This window comes from Protopterus annectens, chromosome 10.part0 (genome assembly GCF_019279795.1).
Source record: "Protopterus annectens isolate FY-2018-M chromosome 10.part0, PAN1.0, whole genome shotgun sequence".
NCBI classification, from domain to species: Eukaryota; Metazoa; Chordata; order Ceratodontiformes; family Protopteridae; genus Protopterus; species Protopterus annectens.
Window position 1 is genome coordinate 1,837,490,712 of NC_056744.1, and position 25,072 is coordinate 1,837,515,783.

At 43.0% G+C, this 25,072-nt stretch overlaps 1 protein-coding gene across 1 annotated transcript in view; it reads right to left on the reverse strand.

The window, feature by feature from the left end:
- The window catches only part of LOC122814090 (sulfotransferase 1C1-like), a 198,196-nt gene that overhangs the window by 29,726 nt on the left and 143,398 nt on the right, over positions 1-25,072 (reverse strand). Inside the window, exon 6 of the mRNA XM_044086700.1 lies at positions 14,915-15,009. Coding sequence (XP_043942635.1) covers positions 14,915-15,009 — 95 coding nt within the window. The remainder of the gene's footprint in view (positions 1-14,914; positions 15,010-25,072) is intronic.

Here is a 25,072-nt window from a genome sequence, read left to right on the forward strand (position 1 = left end):
CCTACTAATGGGTTACCTTAGACAAGAAGGGCTCCATCTGCATAACTAAGATACCTGAGACAAGGAAGGTCAGGTCCCTACTAATGGGTTACCTTAGACAAGAAGGGCTCCATCTGCATAACTAAGATACCTGAGACAAGGAAGGTCAGGTCCCTACTAATGGGTTACCTTAGACAAGAAGGGCTCCATCTGCATAACTAAGATACCTGAGACAAGGAAGGTCAGGTCCCTACTAATGGGTTACCTTAGACAAGAAGGGCTCCATCTGCATAACTAAGATACCTGAGACAAGGAAGGTCAGGTCCCTACTAATGGGTTACCTTAGACAAGAAGGGCTCCATCTGCATAACTAAGATACCTGAGACAAGGAAGGTCAGGTCCCTACTAATGGGTTACCTTAGACAAGAAGGGCTCCATCTGCATAACTAAGATACCTGAGACAAGGAAGGTCAGGTCCCTACTAATGGGTTACCTTAGACAAGAAGGGCTCCATCTGCATAACTAAGATACCTGAGACAAGGAAGGTCAGGTCCCTACTAATGGGTTACCTTAGACAAGAAGGGCTCCATCTGCATAACTAAGATACCTGAGACAAGGAAGGTCAGGTCCCTACTAATGGGTTACCTTAGACAAGAAGGGCTCCATCTGCATAACTAAGATACCTGAGACAAGGAAGGTCAGGTCCCTACTAATGGGTTACCTTAGACAAGAAGGGCTCCATCTGCATAACTAAGATACCTGAGACAAGGAAGGTCAGGTCCCTACTAATGGGTTACCTTAGACAAGAAGGGCTCCATCTGCATAACTAAGATACCTGAGACAAGGAAGGTCAGGTCCCTACTAATGGGTTACCTTAGACAAGAAGGGCTCCATCTGCATAACTAAGATACCTGAGACAAGGAAGGTCAGGTCCCTACTAATGGGTTACCTTAGACAAGAAGGGCTCCATCTGCATAACTAAGATACCTGAGACAAGGAAGGTCAGGTCCCTACTAATGGGTTACCTTAGACAAGAAGGGCTCCATCTGCATAACTAAGATACCTGAGACAAGGAAGGTCAGGTCCCTACTAATGGGTTACCTTAGACAAGAAGGGCTCCATCTGCATAACTAAGATACCTGAGACAAGGAAGGTCAGGTCCCTACTAATGGGTTACCTTAGACAAGAAGGGCTCCATCTGCATAACTAAGATACCTGAGACAAGGAAGGTCAGGTCCCTACTAATGGGTTACCTTAGACAAGAAGGGCTCCATCTGCATAACTAAGATACCTGAGACAAGGAAGGTCAGGTCCCTACTAATGGGTTACCTTAGACAAGAAGGGCTCCATCTGCATAACTAAGATACCTGAGACAAGGAAGGTCAGGTCCCTACTAATGGGTTACCTTAGACAAGAAGGGCTCCATCTGCATAACTAAGATACCTGAGACAAGGAAGGTCAGGTCCCTACTAATGGGTTACCTTAGACAAGAAGGGCTCCATCTGCATAACTAAGATACCTGAGACAAGGAAGGTCAGGTCCCTACTAATGGGTTACCTTAGACAAGAAGGGCTCCATCTGCATAACTAAGATACCTGAGACAAGGAAGGTCAGGTCCCTACTAATGGGTTACCTTAGACAAGAAGGGCTCCATCTGCATAACTAAGATACCTGAGACAAGGAAGGTCAGGTCCCTACTAATGGGTTACCTTAGACAAGAAGGGCTCCATCTGCATAACTAAGATACCTGAGACAAGGAAGGTCAGGTCCCTACTAATGGGTTACCTTAGACAAGAAGGGCTCCATCTGCATAACTAAGATACCTGAGACAAGGAAGGTCAGGTCCCTACTAATGGGTTACCTTAGACAAGAAGGGCTCCATCTGCATAACTAAGATACCTGAGACAAGGAAGGTCAGGTCCCTACTAATGGGTTACCTTAGACAAGAAGGGCTCCATCTGCATAACTAAGATACCTGAGACAAGGAAGGTCAGGTCCCTACTAATGGGTTACCTTAGACAAGAAGGGCTCCATCTGCATAACTAAGATACCTGAGACAAGGAAGGTCAGGTCCCTACTAATGGGTTACCTTAGACAAGAAGGGCTCCATCTGCATAACTAAGATACCTGAGACAAGGAAGGTCAGGTCCCTACTAATGGGTTACCTTAGACAAGAAGGGCTCCATCTGCATAACTAAGATACCTGAGACAAGGAAGGTCAGGTCCCTACTAATGGGTTACCTTAGACAAGAAGGGCTCCATCTGCATAACTAAGATACCTGAGACAAGGAAGGTCAGGTCCCTACTAATGGGTTACCTTAGACAAGAAGGGCTCCATCTGCATAACTAAGATACCTGAGACAAGGAAGGTCAGGTCCCTACTAATGGGTTACCTTAGACAAGAAGGGCTCCATCTGCATAACTAAGATACCTGAGACAAGGAAGGTCAGGTCCCTACTAATGGGTTACCTTAGACAAGAAGGGCTCCATCTGCATAACTAAGATACCTGAGACAAGGAAGGTCAGGTCCCTACTAATGGGTTACCTTAGACAAGAAGGGCTCCATCTGCATAACTAAGATACCTGAGACAAGGAAGGTCAGGTCCCTACTAATGGGTTACCTTAGACAAGAAGGGCTCCATCTGCATAACTAAGATACCTGAGACAAGGAAGGTCAGGTCCCTACTAATGGGTTACCTTAGACAAGAAGGGCTCCATCTGCATAACTAAGATACCTGAGACAAGGAAGGTCAGGTCCCTACTAATGGGTTACCTTAGACAAGAAGGGCTCCATCTGCATAACTAAGATACCTGAGACAAGGAAGGTCAGGTCCCTACTAATGGGTTACCTTAGACAAGAAGGGCTCCATCTGCATAACTAAGATACCTGAGACAAGGAAGGTCAGGTCCCTACTAATGGGTTACCTTAGACAAGAAGGGCTCCATCTGCATAACTAAGATACCTGAGACAAGGAAGGTCAGGTCCCTACTAATGGGTTACCTTAGACAAGAAGGGCTCCATCTGCATAACTAAGATACCTGAGACAAGGAAGGTCAGGTCCCTACTAATGGGTTACCTTAGACAAGAAGGGCTCCATCTGCATAACTAAGATACCTGAGACAAGGAAGGTCAGGTCCCTACTAATGGGTTACCTTAGACAAGAAGGGCTCCATCTGCATAACTAAGATACCTGAGACAAGGAAGGTCAGGTCCCTACTAATGGGTTACCTTAGACAAGAAGGGCTCCATCTGCATAACTAAGATACCTGAGACAAGGAAGGTCAGGTCCCTACTAATGGGTTACCTTAGACAAGAAGGGCTCCATCTGCATAACTAAGATACCTGAGACAAGGAAGGTCAGGTCCCTACTAATGGGTTACCTTAGACAAGAAGGGCTCCATCTGCATAACTAAGATACCTGAGACAAGGAAGGTCAGGTCCCTACTAATGGGTTACCTTAGACAAGAAGGGCTCCATCTGCATAACTAAGATACCTGAGACAAGGAAGGTCAGGTCCCTACTAATGGGTTACCTTAGACAAGAAGGGCTCCATCTGCATAACTAAGATACCTGAGACAAGGAAGGTCAGGTCCCTACTAATGGGTTACCTTAGACAAGAAGGGCTCCATCTGCATAACTAAGATACCTGAGACAAGGAAGGTCAGGTCCCTACTAATGGGTTACCTTAGACAAGAAGGGCTCCATCTGCATAACTAAGATACCTGAGACAAGGAAGGTCAGGTCCCTACTAATGGGTTACCTTAGACAAGAAGGGCTCCATCTGCATAACTAAGATACCTGAGACAAGGAAGGTCAGGTCCCTACTAATGGGTTACCTTAGACAAGAAGGGCTCCATCTGCATAACTAAGATACCTGAGACAAGGAAGGTCAGGTCCCTACTAATGGGTTACCTTAGACAAGAAGGGCTCCATCTGCATAACTAAGATACCTGAGACAAGGAAGGTCAGGTCCCTACTAATGGGTTACCTTAGACAAGAAGGGCTCCATCTGCATAACTAAGATACCTGAGACAAGGAAGGTCAGGTCCCTACTAATGGGTTACCTTAGACAAGAAGGGCTCCATCTGCATAACTAAGATACCTGAGACAAGGAAGGTCAGGTCCCTACTAATGGGTTACCTTAGACAAGAAGGGCTCCATCTGCATAACTAAGATACCTGAGACAAGGAAGGTCAGGTCCCTACTAATGGGTTACCTTAGACAAGAAGGGCTCCATCTGCATAACTAAGATACCTGAGACAAGGAAGGTCAGGTCCCTACTAATGGGTTACCTTAGACAAGAAGGGCTCCATCTGCATAACTAAGATACCTGAGACAAGGAAGGTCAGGTCCCTACTAATGGGTTACCTTAGACAAGAAGGGCTCCATCTGCATAACTAAGATACCTGAGACAAGGAAGGTCAGGTCCCTACTAATGGGTTACCTTAGACAAGAAGGGCTCCATCTGCATAACTAAGATACCTGAGACAAGGAAGGTCAGGTCCCTACTAATGGGTTACCTTAGACAAGAAGGGCTCCATCTGCATAACTAAGATACCTGAGACAAGGAAGGTCAGGTCCCTACTAATGGGTTACCTTAGACAAGAAGGGCTCCATCTGCATAACTAAGATACCTGAGACAAGGAAGGTCAGGTCCCTACTAATGGGTTACCTTAGACAAGAAGGGCTCCATCTGCATAACTAAGATACCTGAGACAAGGAAGGTCAGGTCCCTACTAATGGGTTACCTTAGACAAGAAGGGCTCCATCTGCATAACTAAGATACCTGAGACAAGGAAGGTCAGGTCCCTACTAATGGGTTACCTTAGACAAGAAGGGCTCCATCTGCATAACTAAGATACCTGAGACAAGGAAGGTCAGGTCCCTACTAATGGGTTACCTTAGACAAGAAGGGCTCCATCTGCATAACTAAGATACCTGAGACAAGGAAGGTCAGGTCCCTACTAATGGGTTACCTTAGACAAGAAGGGCTCCATCTGCATAACTAAGATACCTGAGACAAGGAAGGTCAGGTCCCTACTAATGGGTTACCTTAGACAAGAAGGGCTCCATCTGCATAACTAAGATACCTGAGACAAGGAAGGTCAGGTCCCTACTAATGGGTTACCTTAGACAAGAAGGGCTCCATCTGCATAACTAAGATACCTGAGACAAGGAAGGTCAGGTCCCTACTAATGGGTTACCTTAGACAAGAAGGGCTCCATCTGCATAACTAAGATACCTGAGACAAGGAAGGTCAGGTCCCTACTAATGGGTTACCTTAGACAAGAAGGGCTCCATCTGCATAACTAAGATACCTGAGACAAGGAAGGTCAGGTCCCTACTAATGGGTTACCTTAGACAAGAAGGGCTCCATCTGCATAACTAAGATACCTGAGACAAGGAAGGTCAGGTCCCTACTAATGGGTTACCTTAGACAAGAAGGGCTCCATCTGCATAACTAAGATACCTGAGACAAGGAAGGTCAGGTCCCTACTAATGGGTTACCTTAGACAAGAAGGGCTCCATCTGCATAACTAAGATACCTGAGACAAGGAAGGTCAGGTCCCTACTAATGGGTTACCTTAGACAAGAAGGGCTCCATCTGCATAACTAAGATACCTGAGACAAGGAAGGTCAGGTCCCTACTAATGGGTTACCTTAGACAAGAAGGGCTCCATCTGCATAACTAAGATACCTGAGACAAGGAAGGTCAGGTCCCTACTAATGGGTTACCTTAGACAAGAAGGGCTCCATCTGCATAACTAAGATACCTGAGACAAGGAAGGTCAGGTCCCTACTAATGGGTTACCTTAGACAAGAAGGGCTCCATCTGCATAACTAAGATACCTGAGACAAGGAAGGTCAGGTCCCTACTAATGGGTTACCTTAGACAAGAAGGGCTCCATCTGCATAACTAAGATACCTGAGACAAGGAAGGTCAGGTCCCTACTAATGGGTTACCTTAGACAAGAAGGGCTCCATCTGCATAACTAAGATACCTGAGACAAGGAAGGTCAGGTCCCTACTAATGGGTTACCTTAGACAAGAAGGGCTCCATCTGCATAACTAAGATACCTGAGACAAGGAAGGTCAGGTCCCTACTAATGGGTTACCTTAGACAAGAAGGGCTCCATCTGCATAACTAAGATACCTGAGACAAGGAAGGTCAGGTCCCTACTAATGGGTTACCTTAGACAAGAAGGGCTCCATCTGCATAACTAAGATACCTGAGACAAGGAAGGTCAGGTCCCTACTAATGGGTTACCTTAGACAAGAAGGGCTCCATCTGCATAACTAAGATACCTGAGACAAGGAAGGTCAGGTCCCTACTAATGGGTTACCTTAGACAAGAAGGGCTCCATCTGCATAACTAAGATACCTGAGACAAGGAAGGTCAGGTCCCTACTAATGGGTTACCTTAGACAAGAAGGGCTCCATCTGCATAACTAAGATACCTGAGACAAGGAAGGTCAGGTCCCTACTAATGGGTTACCTTAGACAAGAAGGGCTCCATCTGCATAACTAAGATACCTGAGACAAGGAAGGTCAGGTCCCTACTAATGGGTTACCTTAGACAAGAAGGGCTCCATCTGCATAACTAAGATACCTGAGACAAGGAAGGTCAGGTCCCTACTAATGGGTTACCTTAGACAAGAAGGGCTCCATCTGCATAACTAAGATACCTGAGACAAGGAAGGTCAGGTCCCTACTAATGGGTTACCTTAGACAAGAAGGGCTCCATCTGCATAACTAAGATACCTGAGACAAGGAAGGTCAGGTCCCTACTAATGGGTTACCTTAGACAAGAAGGGCTCCATCTGCATAACTAAGATACCTGAGACAAGGAAGGTCAGGTCCCTACTAATGGGTTACCTTAGACAAGAAGGGCTCCATCTGCATAACTAAGATACCTGAGACAAGGAAGGTCAGGTCCCTACTAATGGGTTACCTTAGACAAGAAGGGCTCCATCTGCATAACTAAGATACCTGAGACAAGGAAGGTCAGGTCCCTACTAATGGGTTACCTTAGACAAGAAGGGCTCCATCTGCATAACTAAGATACCTGAGACAAGGAAGGTCAGGTCCCTACTAATGGGTTACCTTAGACAAGAAGGGCTCCATCTGCATAACTAAGATACCTGAGACAAGGAAGGTCAGGTCCCTACTAATGGGTTACCTTAGACAAGAAGGGCTCCATCTGCATAACTAAGATACCTGAGACAAGGAAGGTCAGGTCCCTACTAATGGGTTACCTTAGACAAGAAGGGCTCCATCTGCATAACTAAGATACCTGAGACAAGGAAGGTCAGGTCCCTACTAATGGGTTACCTTAGACAAGAAGGGCTCCATCTGCATAACTAAGATACCTGAGACAAGGAAGGTCAGGTCCCTACTAATGGGTTACCTTAGACAAGAAGGGCTCCATCTGCATAACTAAGATACCTGAGACAAGGAAGGTCAGGTCCCTACTAATGGGTTACCTTAGACAAGAAGGGCTCCATCTGCATAACTAAGATACCTGAGACAAGGAAGGTCAGGTCCCTACTAATGGGTTACCTTAGACAAGAAGGGCTCCATCTGCATAACTAAGATACCTGAGACAAGGAAGGTCAGGTCCCTACTAATGGGTTACCTTAGACAAGAAGGGCTCCATCTGCATAACTAAGATACCTGAGACAAGGAAGGTCAGGTCCCTACTAATGGGTTACCTTAGACAAGAAGGGCTCCATCTGCATAACTAAGATACCTGAGACAAGGAAGGTCAGGTCCCTACTAATGGGTTACCTTAGACAAGAAGGGCTCCATCTGCATAACTAAGATACCTGAGACAAGGAAGGTCAGGTCCCTACTAATGGGTTACCTTAGACAAGAAGGGCTCCATCTGCATAACTAAGATACCTGAGACAAGGAAGGTCAGGTCCCTACTAATGGGTTACCTTAGACAAGAAGGGCTCCATCTGCATAACTAAGATACCTGAGACAAGGAAGGTCAGGTCCCTACTAATGGGTTACCTTAGACAAGAAGGGCTCCATCTGCATAACTAAGATACCTGAGACAAGGAAGGTCAGGTCCCTACTAATGGGTTACCTTAGACAAGAAGGGCTCCATCTGCATAACTAAGATACCTGAGACAAGGAAGGTCAGGTCCCTACTAATGGGTTACCTTAGACAAGAAGGGCTCCATCTGCATAACTAAGATACCTGAGACAAGGAAGGTCAGGTCCCTACTAATGGGTTACCTTAGACAAGAAGGGCTCCATCTGCATAACTAAGATACCTGAGACAAGGAAGGTCAGGTCCCTACTAATGGGTTACCTTAGACAAGAAGGGCTCCATCTGCATAACTAAGATACCTGAGACAAGGAAGGTCAGGTCCCTACTAATGGGTTACCTTAGACAAGAAGGGCTCCATCTGCATAACTAAGATACCTGAGACAAGGAAGGTCAGGTCCCTACTAATGGGTTACCTTAGACAAGAAGGGCTCCATCTGCATAACTAAGATACCTGAGACAAGGAAGGTCAGGTCCCTACTAATGGGTTACCTTAGACAAGAAGGGCTCCATCTGCATAACTAAGATACCTGAGACAAGGAAGGTCAGGTCCCTACTAATGGGTTACCTTAGACAAGAAGGGCTCCATCTGCATAACTAAGATACCTGAGACAAGGAAGGTCAGGTCCCTACTAATGGGTTACCTTAGACAAGAAGGGCTCCATCTGCATAACTAAGATACCTGAGACAAGGAAGGTCAGGTCCCTACTAATGGGTTACCTTAGACAAGAAGGGCTCCATCTGCATAACTAAGATACCTGAGACAAGGAAGGTCAGGTCCCTACTAATGGGTTACCTTAGACAAGAAGGGCTCCATCTGCATAACTAAGATACCTGAGACAAGGAAGGTCAGGTCCCTACTAATGGGTTACCTTAGACAAGAAGGGCTCCATCTGCATAACTAAGATACCTGAGACAAGGAAGGTCAGGTCCCTACTAATGGGTTACCTTAGACAAGAAGGGCTCCATCTGCATAACTAAGATACCTGAGACAAGGAAGGTCAGGTCCCTACTAATGGGTTACCTTAGACAAGAAGGGCTCCATCTGCATAACTAAGATACCTGAGACAAGGAAGGTCAGGTCCCTACTAATGGGTTACCTTAGACAAGAAGGGCTCCATCTGCATAACTAAGATACCTGAGACAAGGAAGGTCAGGTCCCTACTAATGGGTTACCTTAGACAAGAAGGGCTCCATCTGCATAACTAAGATACCTGAGACAAGGAAGGTCAGGTCCCTACTAATGGGTTACCTTAGACAAGAAGGGCTCCATCTGCATAACTAAGATACCTGAGACAAGGAAGGTCAGGTCCCTACTAATGGGTTACCTTAGACAAGAAGGGCTCCATCTGCATAACTAAGATACCTGAGACAAGGAAGGTCAGGTCCCTACTAATGGGTTACCTTAGACAAGAAGGGCTCCATCTGCATAACTAAGATACCTGAGACAAGGAAGGTCAGGTCCCTACTAATGGGTTACCTTAGACAAGAAGGGCTCCATCTGCATAACTAAGATACCTGAGACAAGGAAGGTCAGGTCCCTACTAATGGGTTACCTTAGACAAGAAGGGCTCCATCTGCATAACTAAGATACCTGAGACAAGGAAGGTCAGGTCCCTACTAATGGGTTACCTTAGACAAGAAGGGCTCCATCTGCATAACTAAGATACCTGAGACAAGGAAGGTCAGGTCCCTACTAATGGGTTACCTTAGACAAGAAGGGCTCCATCTGCATAACTAAGATACCTGAGACAAGGAAGGTCAGGTCCCTACTAATGGGTTACCTTAGACAAGAAGGGCTCCATCTGCATAACTAAGATACCTGAGACAAGGAAGGTCAGGTCCCTACTAATGGGTTACCTTAGACAAGAAGGGCTCCATCTGCATAACTAAGATACCTGAGACAAGGAAGGTCAGGTCCCTACTAATGGGTTACCTTAGACAAGAAGGGCTCCATCTGCATAACTAAGATACCTGAGACAAGGAAGGTCAGGTCCCTACTAATGGGTTACCTTAGACAAGAAGGGCTCCATCTGCATAACTAAGATACCTGAGACAAGGAAGGTCAGGTCCCTACTAATGGGTTACCTTAGACAAGAAGGGCTCCATCTGCATAACTAAGATACCTGAGACAAGGAAGGTCAGGTCCCTACTAATGGGTTACCTTAGACAAGAAGGGCTCCATCTGCATAACTAAGATACCTGAGACAAGGAAGGTCAGGTCCCTACTAATGGGTTACCTTAGACAAGAAGGGCTCCATCTGCATAACTAAGATACCTGAGACAAGGAAGGTCAGGTCCCTACTAATGGGTTACCTTAGACAAGAAGGGCTCCATCTGCATAACTAAGATACCTGAGACAAGGAAGGTCAGGTCCCTACTAATGGGTTACCTTAGACAAGAAGGGCTCCATCTGCATAACTAAGATACCTGAGACAAGGAAGGTCAGGTCCCTACTAATGGGTTACCTTAGACAAGAAGGGCTCCATCTGCATAACTAAGATACCTGAGACAAGGAAGGTCAGGTCCCTACTAATGGGTTACCTTAGACAAGAAGGGCTCCATCTGCATAACTAAGATACCTGAGACAAGGAAGGTCAGGTCCCTACTAATGGGTTACCTTAGACAAGAAGGGCTCCATCTGCATAACTAAGATACCTGAGACAAGGAAGGTCAGGTCCCTACTAATGGGTTACCTTAGACAAGAAGGGCTCCATCTGCATAACTAAGATACCTGAGACAAGGAAGGTCAGGTCCCTACTAATGGGTTACCTTAGACAAGAAGGGCTCCATCTGCATAACTAAGATACCTGAGACAAGGAAGGTCAGGTCCCTACTAATGGGTTACCTTAGACAAGAAGGGCTCCATCTGCATAACTAAGATACCTGAGACAAGGAAGGTCAGGTCCCTACTAATGGGTTACCTTAGACAAGAAGGGCTCCATCTGCATAACTAAGATACCTGAGACAAGGAAGGTCAGGTCCCTACTAATGGGTTACCTTAGACAAGAAGGGCTCCATCTGCATAACTAAGATACCTGAGACAAGGAAGGTCAGGTCCCTACTAATGGGTTACCTTAGACAAGAAGGGCTCCATCTGCATAACTAAGATACCTGAGACAAGGAAGGTCAGGTCCCTACTAATGGGTTACCTTAGACAAGAAGGGCTCCATCTGCATAACTAAGATACCTGAGACAAGGAAGGTCAGGTCCCTACTAATGGGTTACCTTAGACAAGAAGGGCTCCATCTGCATAACTAAGATACCTGAGACAAGGAAGGTCAGGTCCCTACTAATGGGTTACCTTAGACAAGAAGGGCTCCATCTGCATAACTAAGATACCTGAGACAAGGAAGGTCAGGTCCCTACTAATGGGTTACCTTAGACAAGAAGGGCTCCATCTGCATAACTAAGATACCTGAGACAAGGAAGGTCAGGTCCCTACTAATGGGTTACCTTAGACAAGAAGGGCTCCATCTGCATAACTAAGATACCTGAGACAAGGAAGGTCAGGTCCCTACTAATGGGTTACCTTAGACAAGAAGGGCTCCATCTGCATAACTAAGATACCTGAGACAAGGAAGGTCAGGTCCCTACTAATGGGTTACCTTAGACAAGAAGGGCTCCATCTGCATAACTAAGATACCTGAGACAAGGAAGGTCAGGTCCCTACTAATGGGTTACCTTAGACAAGAAGGGCTCCATCTGCATAACTAAGATACCTGAGACAAGGAAGGTCAGGTCCCTACTAATGGGTTACCTTAGACAAGAAGGGCTCCATCTGCATAACTAAGATACCTGAGACAAGGAAGGTCAGGTCCCTACTAATGGGTTACCTTAGACAAGAAGGGCTCCATCTGCATAACTAAGATACCTGAGACAAGGAAGGTCAGGTCCCTACTAATGGGTTACCTTAGACAAGAAGGGCTCCATCTGCATAACTAAGATACCTGAGACAAGGAAGGTCAGGTCCCTACTAATGGGTTACCTTAGACAAGAAGGGCTCCATCTGCATAACTAAGATACCTGAGACAAGGAAGGTCAGGTCCCTACTAATGGGTTACCTTAGACAAGAAGGGCTCCATCTGCATAACTAAGATACCTGAGACAAGGAAGGTCAGGTCCCTACTAATGGGTTACCTTAGACAAGAAGGGCTCCATCTGCATAACTAAGATACCTGAGACAAGGAAGGTCAGGTCCCTACTAATGGGTTACCTTAGACAAGAAGGGCTCCATCTGCATAACTAAGATACCTGAGACAAGGAAGGTCAGGTCCCTACTAATGGGTTACCTTAGACAAGAAGGGCTCCATCTGCATAACTAAGATACCTGAGACAAGGAAGGTCAGGTCCCTACTAATGGGTTACCTTAGACAAGAAGGGCTCCATCTGCATAACTAAGATACCTGAGACAAGGAAGGTCAGGTCCCTACTAATGGGTTACCTTAGACAAGAAGGGCTCCATCTGCATAACTAAGATACCTGAGACAAGGAAGGTCAGGTCCCTACTAATGGGTTACCTTAGACAAGAAGGGCTCCATCTGCATAACTAAGATACCTGAGACAAGGAAGGTCAGGTCCCTACTAATGGGTTACCTTAGACAAGAAGGGCTCCATCTGCATAACTAAGATACCTGAGACAAGGAAGGTCAGGTCCCTACTAATGGGTTACCTTAGACAAGAAGGGCTCCATCTGCATAACTAAGATACCTGAGACAAGGAAGGTCAGGTCCCTACTAATGGGTTACCTTAGACAAGAAGGGCTCCATCTGCATAACTAAGATACCTGAGACAAGGAAGGTCAGGTCCCTACTAATGGGTTACCTTAGACAAGAAGGGCTCCATCTGCATAACTAAGATACCTGAGACAAGGAAGGTCAGGTCCCTACTAATGGGTTACCTTAGACAAGAAGGGCTCCATCTGCATAACTAAGATACCTGAGACAAGGAAGGTCAGGTCCCTACTAATGGGTTACCTTAGACAAGAAGGGCTCCATCTGCATAACTAAGATACCTGAGACAAGGAAGGTCAGGTCCCTACTAATGGGTTACCTTAGACAAGAAGGGCTCCATCTGCATAACTAAGATACCTGAGACAAGGAAGGTCAGGTCCCTACTAATGGGTTACCTTAGACAAGAAGGGCTCCATCTGCATAACTAAGATACCTGAGACAAGGAAGGTCAGGTCCCTACTAATGGGTTACCTTAGACAAGAAGGGCTCCATCTGCATAACTAAGATACCTGAGACAAGGAAGGTCAGGTCCCTACTAATGGGTTACCTTAGACAAGAAGGGCTCCATCTGCATAACTAAGATACCTGAGACAAGGAAGGTCAGGTCCCTACTAATGGGTTACCTTAGACAAGAAGGGCTCCATCTGCATAACTAAGATACCTGAGACAAGGAAGGTCAGGTCCCTACTAATGGGTTACCTTAGACAAGAAGGGCTCCATCTGCATAACTAAGATACCTGAGACAAGGAAGGTCAGGTCCCTACTAATGGGTTACCTTAGACAAGAAGGGCTCCATCTGCATAACTAAGATACCTGAGACAAGGAAGGTCAGGTCCCTACTAATGGGTTACCTTAGACAAGAAGGGCTCCATCTGCATAACTAAGATACCTGAGACAAGGAAGGTCAGGTCCCTACTAATGGGTTACCTTAGACAAGAAGGGCTCCATCTGCATAACTAAGATACCTGAGACAAGGAAGGTCAGGTCCCTACTAATGGGTTACCTTAGACAAGAAGGGCTCCATCTGCATAACTAAGATACCTGAGACAAGGAAGGTCAGGTCCCTACTAATGGGTTACCTTAGACAAGAAGGGCTCCATCTGCATAACTAAGATACCTGAGACAAGGAAGGTCAGGTCCCTACTAATGGGTTACCTTAGACAAGAAGGGCTCCATCTGCATAACTAAGATACCTGAGACAAGGAAGGTCAGGTCCCTACTAATGGGTTACCTTAGACAAGAAGGGCTCCATCTGCATAACTAAGATACCTGAGACAAGGAAGGTCAGGTCCCTACTAATGGGTTACCTTAGACAAGAAGGGCTCCATCTGCATAACTAAGATACCTGAGACAAGGAAGGTCAGGTCCCTACTAATGGGTTACCTTAGACAAGAAGGGCTCCATCTGCATAACTAAGATACCTGAGACAAGGAAGGTCAGGTCCCTACTAATGGGTTACCTTAGACAAGAAGGGCTCCATCTGCATAACTAAGATACCTGAGACAAGGAAGGTCAGGTCCCTACTAATGGGTTACCTTAGACAAGAAGGGCTCCATCTGCATAACTAAGATACCTGAGACAAGGAAGGTCAGGTCCCTACTAATGGGTTACCTTAGACAAGAAGGGCTCCATCTGCATAACTAAGATACCTGAGACAAGGAAGGTCAGGTCCCTACTAATGGGTTACCTTAGACAAGAAGGGCTCCATCTGCATAACTAAGATACCTGAGACAAGGAAGGTCAGGTCCCTACTAATTCATTACCTTAGAGTAAGGGAATTAGAGCTCGGATGCTGGAAATGCCTTACAGACAGAAGATTCAAATTAAGATGCTAAAGCCAACATCTTTGAAAATAGTCAGTCTTTCTATTTGAGTTACACTGCTGTTACTGAAATGCACTGTGCATGTTCAATGTACATAAACAGAGTAAATACATAAGTGGACATCTCAGTTGTGGCTTGAATTTGGGCCATCAGAGTACAATTCTGCTCTCTGGTTTTTCACATCTTCTAGAGGTATGCTAATAGAAATAAGTCATAAGCTCCTTTGGTCATTTTCATGGCTCTGGAGTGTTATGCATGCCATTTGGTTGGTGCAAACTCTTATTAATCAACAATGAAATCACTAAGAAATATCAAAACTTGCCTCTTTCATGTCTTCATAAAAGAGATACAGGATCCGATGTTTGTCTTTCTGTGCCCACCATTCCTTCACATGGTCATACCAAGAGCCCCAACCAACTTGGAAATTAAAAAAAAACACTGTTAGTTTAGGATCTCTCCATCATATGCCTCAACACAGCTTTATAAAGGAGAAATTTGTACTGAAATTCATTACCAATTGCTGTTAACATTGTCTTCCTTTTCAGTGGTTCCATTACTATTCTGTTGAAGAAAATGTTTAGTAACATTCAATCTGTGCATTAAGAATCACTGTTGCAAGAACTCATAATATGACATGGAAAAACCAGAGGCAGAAGTCAGCTCCCCAGCCTGATGTTTTCAGCAGATGGGCAACCCTAGGAACTACAGCTGCAGTCTTAAGCTAAGACCAATAGTAGGGAAAGTTATGAATAACAACTACCACATGTCTTGTTCAGTTGTTTTTTGCTGACTGAAGTTAATGATCAATCTGCCCTGCTTCACTAGTTTGCTGGTTGCTTCTAGGCCTTGTTTTATATTAGTGCTAAATGCAGACTTTCTGTTGGCTATTTTTTTATCTAGATAATAACTGCTTATGGTTTCATGCTCTTAATGGTGATCCCCACCCCAAAAAAAACTTACCAACAAATGCCATTGTTGATATCAAACTCCTTCAAAAGATTATTTTCTTCTTGGCATGCAGTGTCTTTTTGTTTAGGAGAGAAGCAGTATTAGATCATTGTAATGACTGTGCACAAATAATAACATTTTAGCCAGAAGACCACGGAGTTTATGGCTTTCTGACTAGGGATTAATGGCCATTTACCCATGTTCTAATTAATTGATCACATCTGATGGCTATTTACCTGAGTTTTAATTACCTGATCATGTATGGTCGAATTTACATATGTACAAATGTGATATTGTAACTGAGCAATTCAGGGTCACTGTTGGTGCAAGAACACAATGAGCTGTACATGGAGCTTCATCTGTTCCTACTGTTGTGTGACCACTGTGACCATGGCATCAGTACAAATAAGTAAAGGAGTGCAGGGGTGCCTGGGTCTTGATACATACAAAATCTCTTTCAGTGGGTGCAGGTGTTTTTTAGGTCAGCTGTATTCTCAATCAGTCATGACCAACAAGATGATCATGAATGATTCTGCTCTGATTGTTCTTATTCAAGGCAGAACTTACACATAATACGTATCTATTCTTAAATTAGTTACACCAAAGTAATCTTTGACTTAAGACTAATGCAGCAAACAAATGAAACAGAAATAAACAATCTCAAAAAGTTGGTATAATTTAAATTAAAGTTATTCTTCTATAGAAGCTGCAAGCTGCTTCCTGGGACTCTCTTGTATCAAATGTCCAGTCTCTCAGAAGACATGTACTGGATTATGCTTTGGTGACCATACAACTCAGGACATACCTTAATTCATACTACTGTTGAATGAGAATTGTTCACTTCATGGGAGCTATGCAACTGTGGATTAGGGGTAGGAGTAAAAAAAAATCATGGTTTCCTCCTTATGAAACATGTGCTGTAGTTGTACATAACACAGTAAGGTCAAGGTTCATAATGAGTCCACCATTGACCATCAGGGCACCAAACTGGACTGGATGTTTTAAAGCCAGGGCATGTGTCAGTGGTGCAACAGGTAGTCGACTTTGGTGCAAAAGGTTGTGAGTTCTATTCTCATGCAAGATACGTCAACTGCTGACACTGCAGTACAGCATAAGGGAGGGGTGCTGCACTCCTGAAAGTGCCGTCCTTTGGATGAGATGTTAAATTGAGGCCCCATCTGTGTCAGTTGGTGATGGCCCGGGTGGATGTAAAAGATCTCCCAGCACCTACCAAAATGAGTAGGGCTACCTTAGTCATATACAAAAAGATATCTTATTTACAATATATTTCAAAATATTTACAAATGTACAAATATATATAGATACAAATACATTTATACATATTCATAAATTTCCTTACAATCGTTCTTAATTTTCATCCCTATTAGACACACACTGCTTTTTCCATAACCACCATCTGATTTTACTTAAAATTGTTGCTAATCCACTTGCCATTAAACCTAATTTCATTTCCTTCTTTGTTCCATGTAACCTATATAACAAAATAACTTTTTTACCTATTATTTGAACATATTCTTTACTTCTATTCTTATAATATCCATGTTTATTTTATCTACTGCTTTTAAATCTTCAAAAAAATCTTTTTTACATAGTTCTCCCCGTAAGTTTTTTTACACTTTTATATTTCAAAAACACATGTTCAGTAGTTTCTCATTCTTGACAATGTAAACATATTATATCACTTTTCTTTTTATAGGGCATATTTCCTTTTACCAGTAATTTATCTATAACCAGTCTCCACAAAAATCTTGGCATTCTACTTTCTGATTACAGAACTTGCTTCTTATTTTTATAGCTTTATTTCTTCATCTGTTAGAGTTTCTCACGGTTTTACATAGTAATGTTTCATCGTTACATTCTTACAGCATACGTTTCTTTCTTTTTCTATAGCATCGTTTTTATTTTCCACAAATTTTTTTCTTGGCAATATGTTATTTCTTCATTTATACAGTCTTTTTCTATTTTACTCTTTTTATCGTACCCCAAAACTTATTATACTTATATTTATACAATTTTACTACTAATCTCTCACCTTTTTCATTTACCCATGTTAACACTTTGTATAAATTTAATGACGCATTGTATACCACTAAGTTAATTAACCCAAACCTCCTTCTTTATTTACATACAAAACTCCTCTTTTTACTTGCTTTAATCTAGAACCCCATATAAATGAAAAAAATATCTGCAATATTATTTTCAAATACCATTGGCAACATAAATACACTTGCTAAGTACGCTATTTTCCCATCAGTACTGAATTGATCAAATAAGCCTTTTTTTCTGAATGATAATTTATATGTTCTCTAGAAAATACAGAGTTGTTTTATTTTTTTCTGATGTTTTTTTCCCATTGAATTCTACTTTCATCTTTATTCCCAAATTCCCAAATTTTATACCTAATACAGAAATATCATTCATTGTAATATACAAAGTACACATAAGAAATACTCTCAGCAGCCCCAAAAGCACTCTTTCAAAACAACACCCACATCAGCACATAGTACTACATCTCATGGAGCCTCTACCTCTAAAGCCCATAAGGTAAGTCACCACACAATCTAACATTCTAGTCATTGGAGACACCACGGTGAGACACACTGATGTCCCTCTCACCAGACTGAGTAAGGAGAAAATTATTGTCAGTTGCTTATCAGGGGCTAGGATCTGCCACATTACGCATGCACTCAGGTCATTGAATTACAATTACCAATATGACTCAGTCATAGTCCATGTGGGAGTAAATGACCTGAGATGTACCTGCCTAGACTATATGAAGACAAACATCATAGAACTCTCGGAATATGTGTCTCAGGCTGGTATGAGCCTAGCATTGAGCAGCATTTTACCTTCTCCAAGGATGATACCACAATATGAGCAAAAGATGATTCACTTTAATAATTGGCTTAGTTTCTGGTGTCATTCTAAGGGGGTGTAATATTTGTCAGCATGGAAGGAGATGGTTAACAGACCATGCTGCTTTGCCAGGGATGGTCTACACCTCTCCCCTCTAGGCTTTCAAATATTAGCTAAAACATTGTCTTCCCCCATCGTGCCTTTTTTAGGCAATGCCAAAACTGAAAGCACTTCCGACATAGCAAATCAAAACCATGAAAATCTAAAGGTATTACTGCTCAATGCTAGAAGTCTAAACAAAAAAATACACTCCCTGGAAGCTCTCTTTACCCTAGAGAATGCTGATGTCTGTGCGGTCTCTGAGACGTGGTTTAAAGCCGCAGACAGCACACCAACAGTGCAGGGTTATAAAGCCTTCCACACATTTAGACCAGTTACTTCACAGGTAGGGACTAAAGGTGGATGTGTCTCTATTTATATCAAAAATAAATATACTTCATGGCTGGTCAAATAGGACGATGCACTTGAGCTGCTCCATGTTCAAATCACCACAGGTAAAATCTAATACCACTTCCTTGCAAGCTATAGGCCCCCATCTGTGACCCAGGAAACCCATACCATGTATTTAAACTTATTAGAAACACTAACCATCCAACCCAATACCATATTCATGGGTGACTTTAACTGCCTCACTATTAACTGGAAATCCTATATGACATCAAATGTACATGCACAAAGATTCCTGGATTTTATAAACACAAACTCCTTGGACCAGATAGTCAATACACCAAACAGGGGTGCAACCATACTGGATCTGGCCTTCACTAATATGGGACAGTGCTGCACACCCCCTACTGTAATCCCTTCCCTGGTAAGGTCAGACCACAAAATAGTCTCCATTGAAGTACAAATAAAACCTGGACCCCCAGCTAAACCGGGAATATTCAAGAACTATTCTAAGGCTAACCTCCTGCTATTACGTGAGAACCTGGCAAAATTTCAAACCCCTATAAACCCCAAGAACACTTCTGCCTATGAAGAACTGTTCACAGAAACCCTATGCAAGCATGTTAATAGCTGCATAGAGGCAGCTGTACCCACCAGAAGTACAGAACTAACTCAAAAAACAAGCCACCCTGATGGAATCACTAAATCAATAGGCTGTATAACAGGAGGAAGAAAATCATGGCAAAAATTAGGAGGTGCAGCACCCAGCAGGATAAAAGCACTCTCATCAAACTAAACAAACAACTCAGAGGACAAATACAGTCTGCCAAAGCCAAAGTTGAGGTACGTTTGGCCTCCCAGGCCAAGGACAACCATAACACATTCTTTAGCTACGTCTGCAACCTCAAAGGCAATACACAATTGTATGCAGAGCTCATTGTAAATGGAGCCACCTATACTGAGCCAGAAGATATAACAAACTTCCTGGCTGATAAATTCAGCTCCCACTTTATTCCCCTCTCCCCCTCAACTTTCCTTCAGGAAATATCACCAAATATAACTTCCCCTACTATCACTAGGGAACAGGTCCTTAATGCTCCCTCTAAGACCAAGAAAACTGTATCAATGGGCCCAGACAATATCCCAGGATTTCCTTCTAAATACCATGAAGCATGACCTATCAGGGCCTCTGGGAATTACTATTTAACTGTAGCCTCCAAACAGGCTTTGTGCCTCATGAATGGAGAAAGGTAACAGTCATCCCTGTGCACAAAGGTAGGCCATCTACAGACCCTGGAAACTACAGACCCATACGTCTCACTAGTCTTATATGTAAAGGCATGAAAAGAATTATCATGGAGATGATCAACATAGATATAGTAAACCTGCAGACACTAGACCTAACCCAGTTTGGTTTAATCAAGATAAGCATTAAGTCCGTAGAGAGTAATGTGTAAGAGAGGGTGCATTATACATATATACATAAGTTTTAGATGCAATAACATAGTAAATTGAAACATTAAGGGAAGATTGTGAAGGATGTGGGGTGAAAATCAGTAAAAGGAAAAAGTTAGTCAGGGTTAGTACAGGAGCATAGCCAGTGTTTGTTGAGAAATAGTTTTAGATTCCTTTTGAAAAGCGAGAGAGAAGTCTGAGTTGTGAGTTCAGAGGGTAGTTGATTCCATAGTTTTCCAACAGAGTTAGAGAACAAGGAGTCACCTGCTGAGTTGTTAGATTTGGTCGTATTGATCAGCAGTTTATTTGAGGAGCATAGAGTCTTGAGATTATTGTAAGGGGTAATGAGGCTAGACAGTATTGGAGTGTTGCTGGGTTGATACAGGGTCTTGTCGGTTATTGTAAGATGGTGAAATTGGAGCTGGTTAAGAAATTCTAGCCAGTCTAGTTGTTTTAGATTCAAACAGTGATGGGTTCTGAAAGGAGAGCCTGTAGCAAATCTAGCAATATTATTATAGGATGTTGCTAGTTTGTTGAGGTTGCTTTTGGAGAGAATGGTGTATATAGGAGAAGCATAGAGTAGAGTGGAGATTAAGTGAGTTCTGGTTATGGTGGTCTTGGCTACTGGTGTAAGAAAGGGTTTGATTTTGTAAAGGGATCCTAGTTTTTTGTTAACTAATCTTATTGTGGTGTTTTTGTGAGTATCAAAGTTGAGGTTGTTGTCGATTGTTATTCCTAAGAGTTTAGTGGTTGGGTCAGGAGAAATAAGAGTACCGTTGTTGGATGTGAGCATGAAATGTAAGGTGCTGGACTTTCAGGTTGGTGTAAAGAGTAACAGTTTAGTTTTTTGGGGGTTTAAGAGGAGGCATCAGTGTGAGAACCATTGTTCGACAGTATTGAAAGCTTTTTGGGTAAGAGACTGAAGTTCAGATTGAGAAGTAGCAGAACAGATTATAGTAGAGTCATCTGCATATTGAATGCAGTTGGTGTGTAGAATAGCTGTCTGAAGATCATTAATATAAATGGAAAATAGGAGTGGGCCTAATATGGAGCCCTGAGGGACATCGAGGGAGATAGGAAGGTGATTAGATAGTTTATTTTGCCAGAGTACAGCCTGCTGTCGATTTTCTAGGTAGGATGTGAACCAATTCATAGATAGAGGATCAAGTGAAAGGGAATTAAGTATGTGTAGAAGGAGTTGGTGGTTGACCATGTCAAAAGCCTTAGATAAATCAATGAAGACTGCAGAGGAAAGAATATTATTGTTGTGGTTTTTGTTAATACAGTTTGTGAAGGATAGCAGGGCTGTGGTGGTACTGTGGTAAGATCTGAATCCATGTTGACAGTTGGCAAGTAGGTTATTATGGAGTAGGTGGTTAAGTAGTTGCTTATTGATACATTTTTCCATTATTTTTGCTAGGGGGGATAGTAAAGCTATGGGGAAAAAGTTAGAGAAGTCATTTGAGTTCCCCCCTTTATGCAGTGGGATGATATGAGAAATTTTCCAGATAGGTGGGATAGTTCCTTCACTGATGGTTCTATTTATCAGAATGGAAATGGGAGAGGCAATGGCTTTAGCTCCTTTTTGCAGGAATTCTGCTGGGAGTTTGTCAGCTGAGGGGGTAGTTGGTTTTACGTTTTGGAGAAGGGAGCAAATAAAGGAAGTAGACACAGGTTGTAAATGAAATGATGGGGTGGGTTTGTAGTAGAAGTAGGCAGATTTGAGGTATCAGGAGATAGGTGGCTAGCAAGAGTTTGTATAGCATCTGTGAAGAAAGAATTGAAGGCATTAGCTGTTTGTGTGGGATTTTCCGGGTTAGATCCTTGTGGGTTGGGTGTGATAGATTGGCCTGGGTAAAGAAGTTTGTTAATGCTAGTCCAAAATTTTTGTGGTTCTTTATGGGAGGATTGCTGTAATTGGAGGTAAAAGTTATTTTTGTTTAGCAGGACGGCTTTTTTTGTATTATTTCTATGTTGCCTAAAGGTTTGGTGATCTGTAGGATTCTTAGTAGTATGCCATTTTGTCCAGGATTTGTTTCTGAGAAGGAATTTTTCCCTAGTATTTTTAGAGAGCCAGGGGGCTGGTTTATCTTTATTTCTAATAGAGCGTACTGGGGCGTGGTGGTCCAGGATGGTTAAGAATGTGGAATTGAAGTATTCTACTGCTTCATTTAGGGGGAGAGATTTTAATGGTGACCAATTACATTGTTTGAGTTCTGTTTGGAAAAGTTTTGGGTTAAAGTACTTTTTGGTGCATACTGTTCTGAAAGTGTTAGGGAAAGTTAGGTTGGTTTTATGTCTAATAATATAAGTAAGTGAATGGTCACTTAGGTCATCTGGAAGGATTCCTGCTCTATAAGTTTGATGAGGACTATTAGTAAGTATCCAGTCCAAGGTATTTTCTTTGTTAATGAGTCTATTTGTTCTGGTAGGGAAGTTAATAGTTTGTGAGAAGCCATAAAGGTTAATATGGGTGGTGGGGTTTATATTACTACAGGAATTCCAATTGATATTAAAGTCTCCTAGTACTATGGTTTCTTGTGGAAGATTAATAGAAATCCAGTTAAGGATATACTTGAGTTCACTAATGTTATTTCCCTGGGGAATATATAAACAAATTATATTTATGGCTTTACGTGTGTTCACTTGAAATTTGGAGATAATTATTTCAGCATTATTGTCCAAAAGTGGGTTAAGATTAACAGTGCTAACTTGTAACTCTGCTTTATAGAGGATTGCTACCCCTCCTTCCTTTTTGGCTGTGCGGTCTAGTCTAATAATATTGTAACCAGGTGGGGTGATTTCATTGTCTTTAATGGTAGGTTTTAGCCATGTTTCAGATAAACATAGGATGTCAAATAGGTGGACATCTAGGAGGGCATGAACTTGAACAATTTTGTTGCAAATACTGCATATATTAAGATGTGCTATAGAGAGTGAGTTGGAAGGTTTGGTAGGTGGTAGGGTACTAGATTTGTATTGATTGCAGTTTGCAGTGGTAAGGGTAGAGTTAGGGTCAGGGTTGGGATGAATGTCACCATCTAGTAGGGAGTGTAGGAGTGTAAAGTGTTTAGTATGAAGAGGCTTGTAATAATACTCAAATAATTTTCTAGTTTTTAGGTTGAAGTACTTAATGTGTACTACTCTGTGATGTTTGGCAAGTAGGTAGCTGGGTTTGCAAATGAAGTTTAGGAAGTTAGGAGAGTTAGCTAATGTTGGTGTAGAAGTGTGTTTGGAGGGGAAGAGAAGGGTAGAATAAAGTAGTTGTTCATAGGAGGTTAAGAGATAGGTACTGGTTAGAAGAAGTAAGAGTGAGATCAAGATAAATAGTTGTAATTGGTATGGGATGATTAATATAGACATTATGTTGGTTTGTGAGGTGGGAGAAATTGGGAGGTAGGTTTTATAATCAGGTTAGGAGTGTGTCTCTGGGTGGGGAATTATATGAAGGAGGGATGAGAGGCAAGGTATCAGTGGGTGTGTTATGAGAAATGGGGGATGGGAGTGATAATGATGTGGTTAGTTTTATTGGAGTAGGTGTAATGGGGGTGTGTCTTTAGAGGAATAAATGTAGGAGCACTGGGGCGGGTGGGAATTGGGGGTAGGGTAGGGGAGCGGAGTGAGCCCATAAGGCGAATGGAGTGGGTTCAGACAGGTAAGCGAGAAGTCAGCAAAAACCTAACAGCAAGCAGCTAACTACTGGGTACCTTAGTAGAGAAGGAGTAGGTCTAGGGGGATAGGTAATAGTGGTTGTGAAGGTAAGTGGTGAAAGAGAGCAAAGGTAAGAGAAAGTAGCAGGTAGAGATAGGGCAGGAAGCCAGTTTGCAAGCAAAGGACAGAACATTAACTTCTTTAGATACCAGGGAAGGATGGAAGAATTAGGTGCTATCCTGATTTAGAATGCCATCTAGTGGACAGAAAGAGTTAAACAACAGTGGCAGGTGAGCAGAGACAAATGTTTCAAGGTTTGGGAAGACTCCTAGGGATAGTAACGGGAGAAAGCACAGGAGTGAATAAAACAATCAGACACTGCACACACATGGAATCTACACAAACATCAATACATGTACACATATGTGGACTACATCAGTAAGTGCACTAGCAGGTCAACAGGATACATTCCACACCTTCCCCATGTCATGTGTGAAACATAGCCAAGCATTACACCATAATGGATGTTGTATTCATGTACTGGTAGGACACAACCACCTTCACCGAGTAGCCAAGTGTACATATATGACAACAGCACATATCAGCAAGACACACACAACATTATTCCATGTCATGCTCCTACAAACTGTTACTTGGCAGTGTCATGGTCAAGCCAGGGCACTGTAATGGTCAACAGTGAGCACATCATATTTTCTACACACACTTCATGTTTACTGGAAGAGTGCCGGCAATGTGCTCTGTTAGGCTAGGCAACACACTCATTCAAGCATGTGCAAGGTCTGTGGCTTGTAAACATCTCACCCCAGCACGTACTGGCTATTGTGGTACTACAGCTAATGTCCAGATAGCACACAGCATGCATGGCTTGCAATTGTTGACATGGGGTATATGTAGAAGCTGTGGCCACACATGGCTGTACATGTCATGAACATATCACCTGAGACTACTCAGGAACATACAGAGCAGAGCTGGATTTCCCTGGGTCTGTCAATACAGGCCTTGTGTAGGTTTATGGTCCTGTTATTTGGGTATGTTTGTAGGCATTGCATTAGGTGGCCATGTCTAATGACATACATGCCAC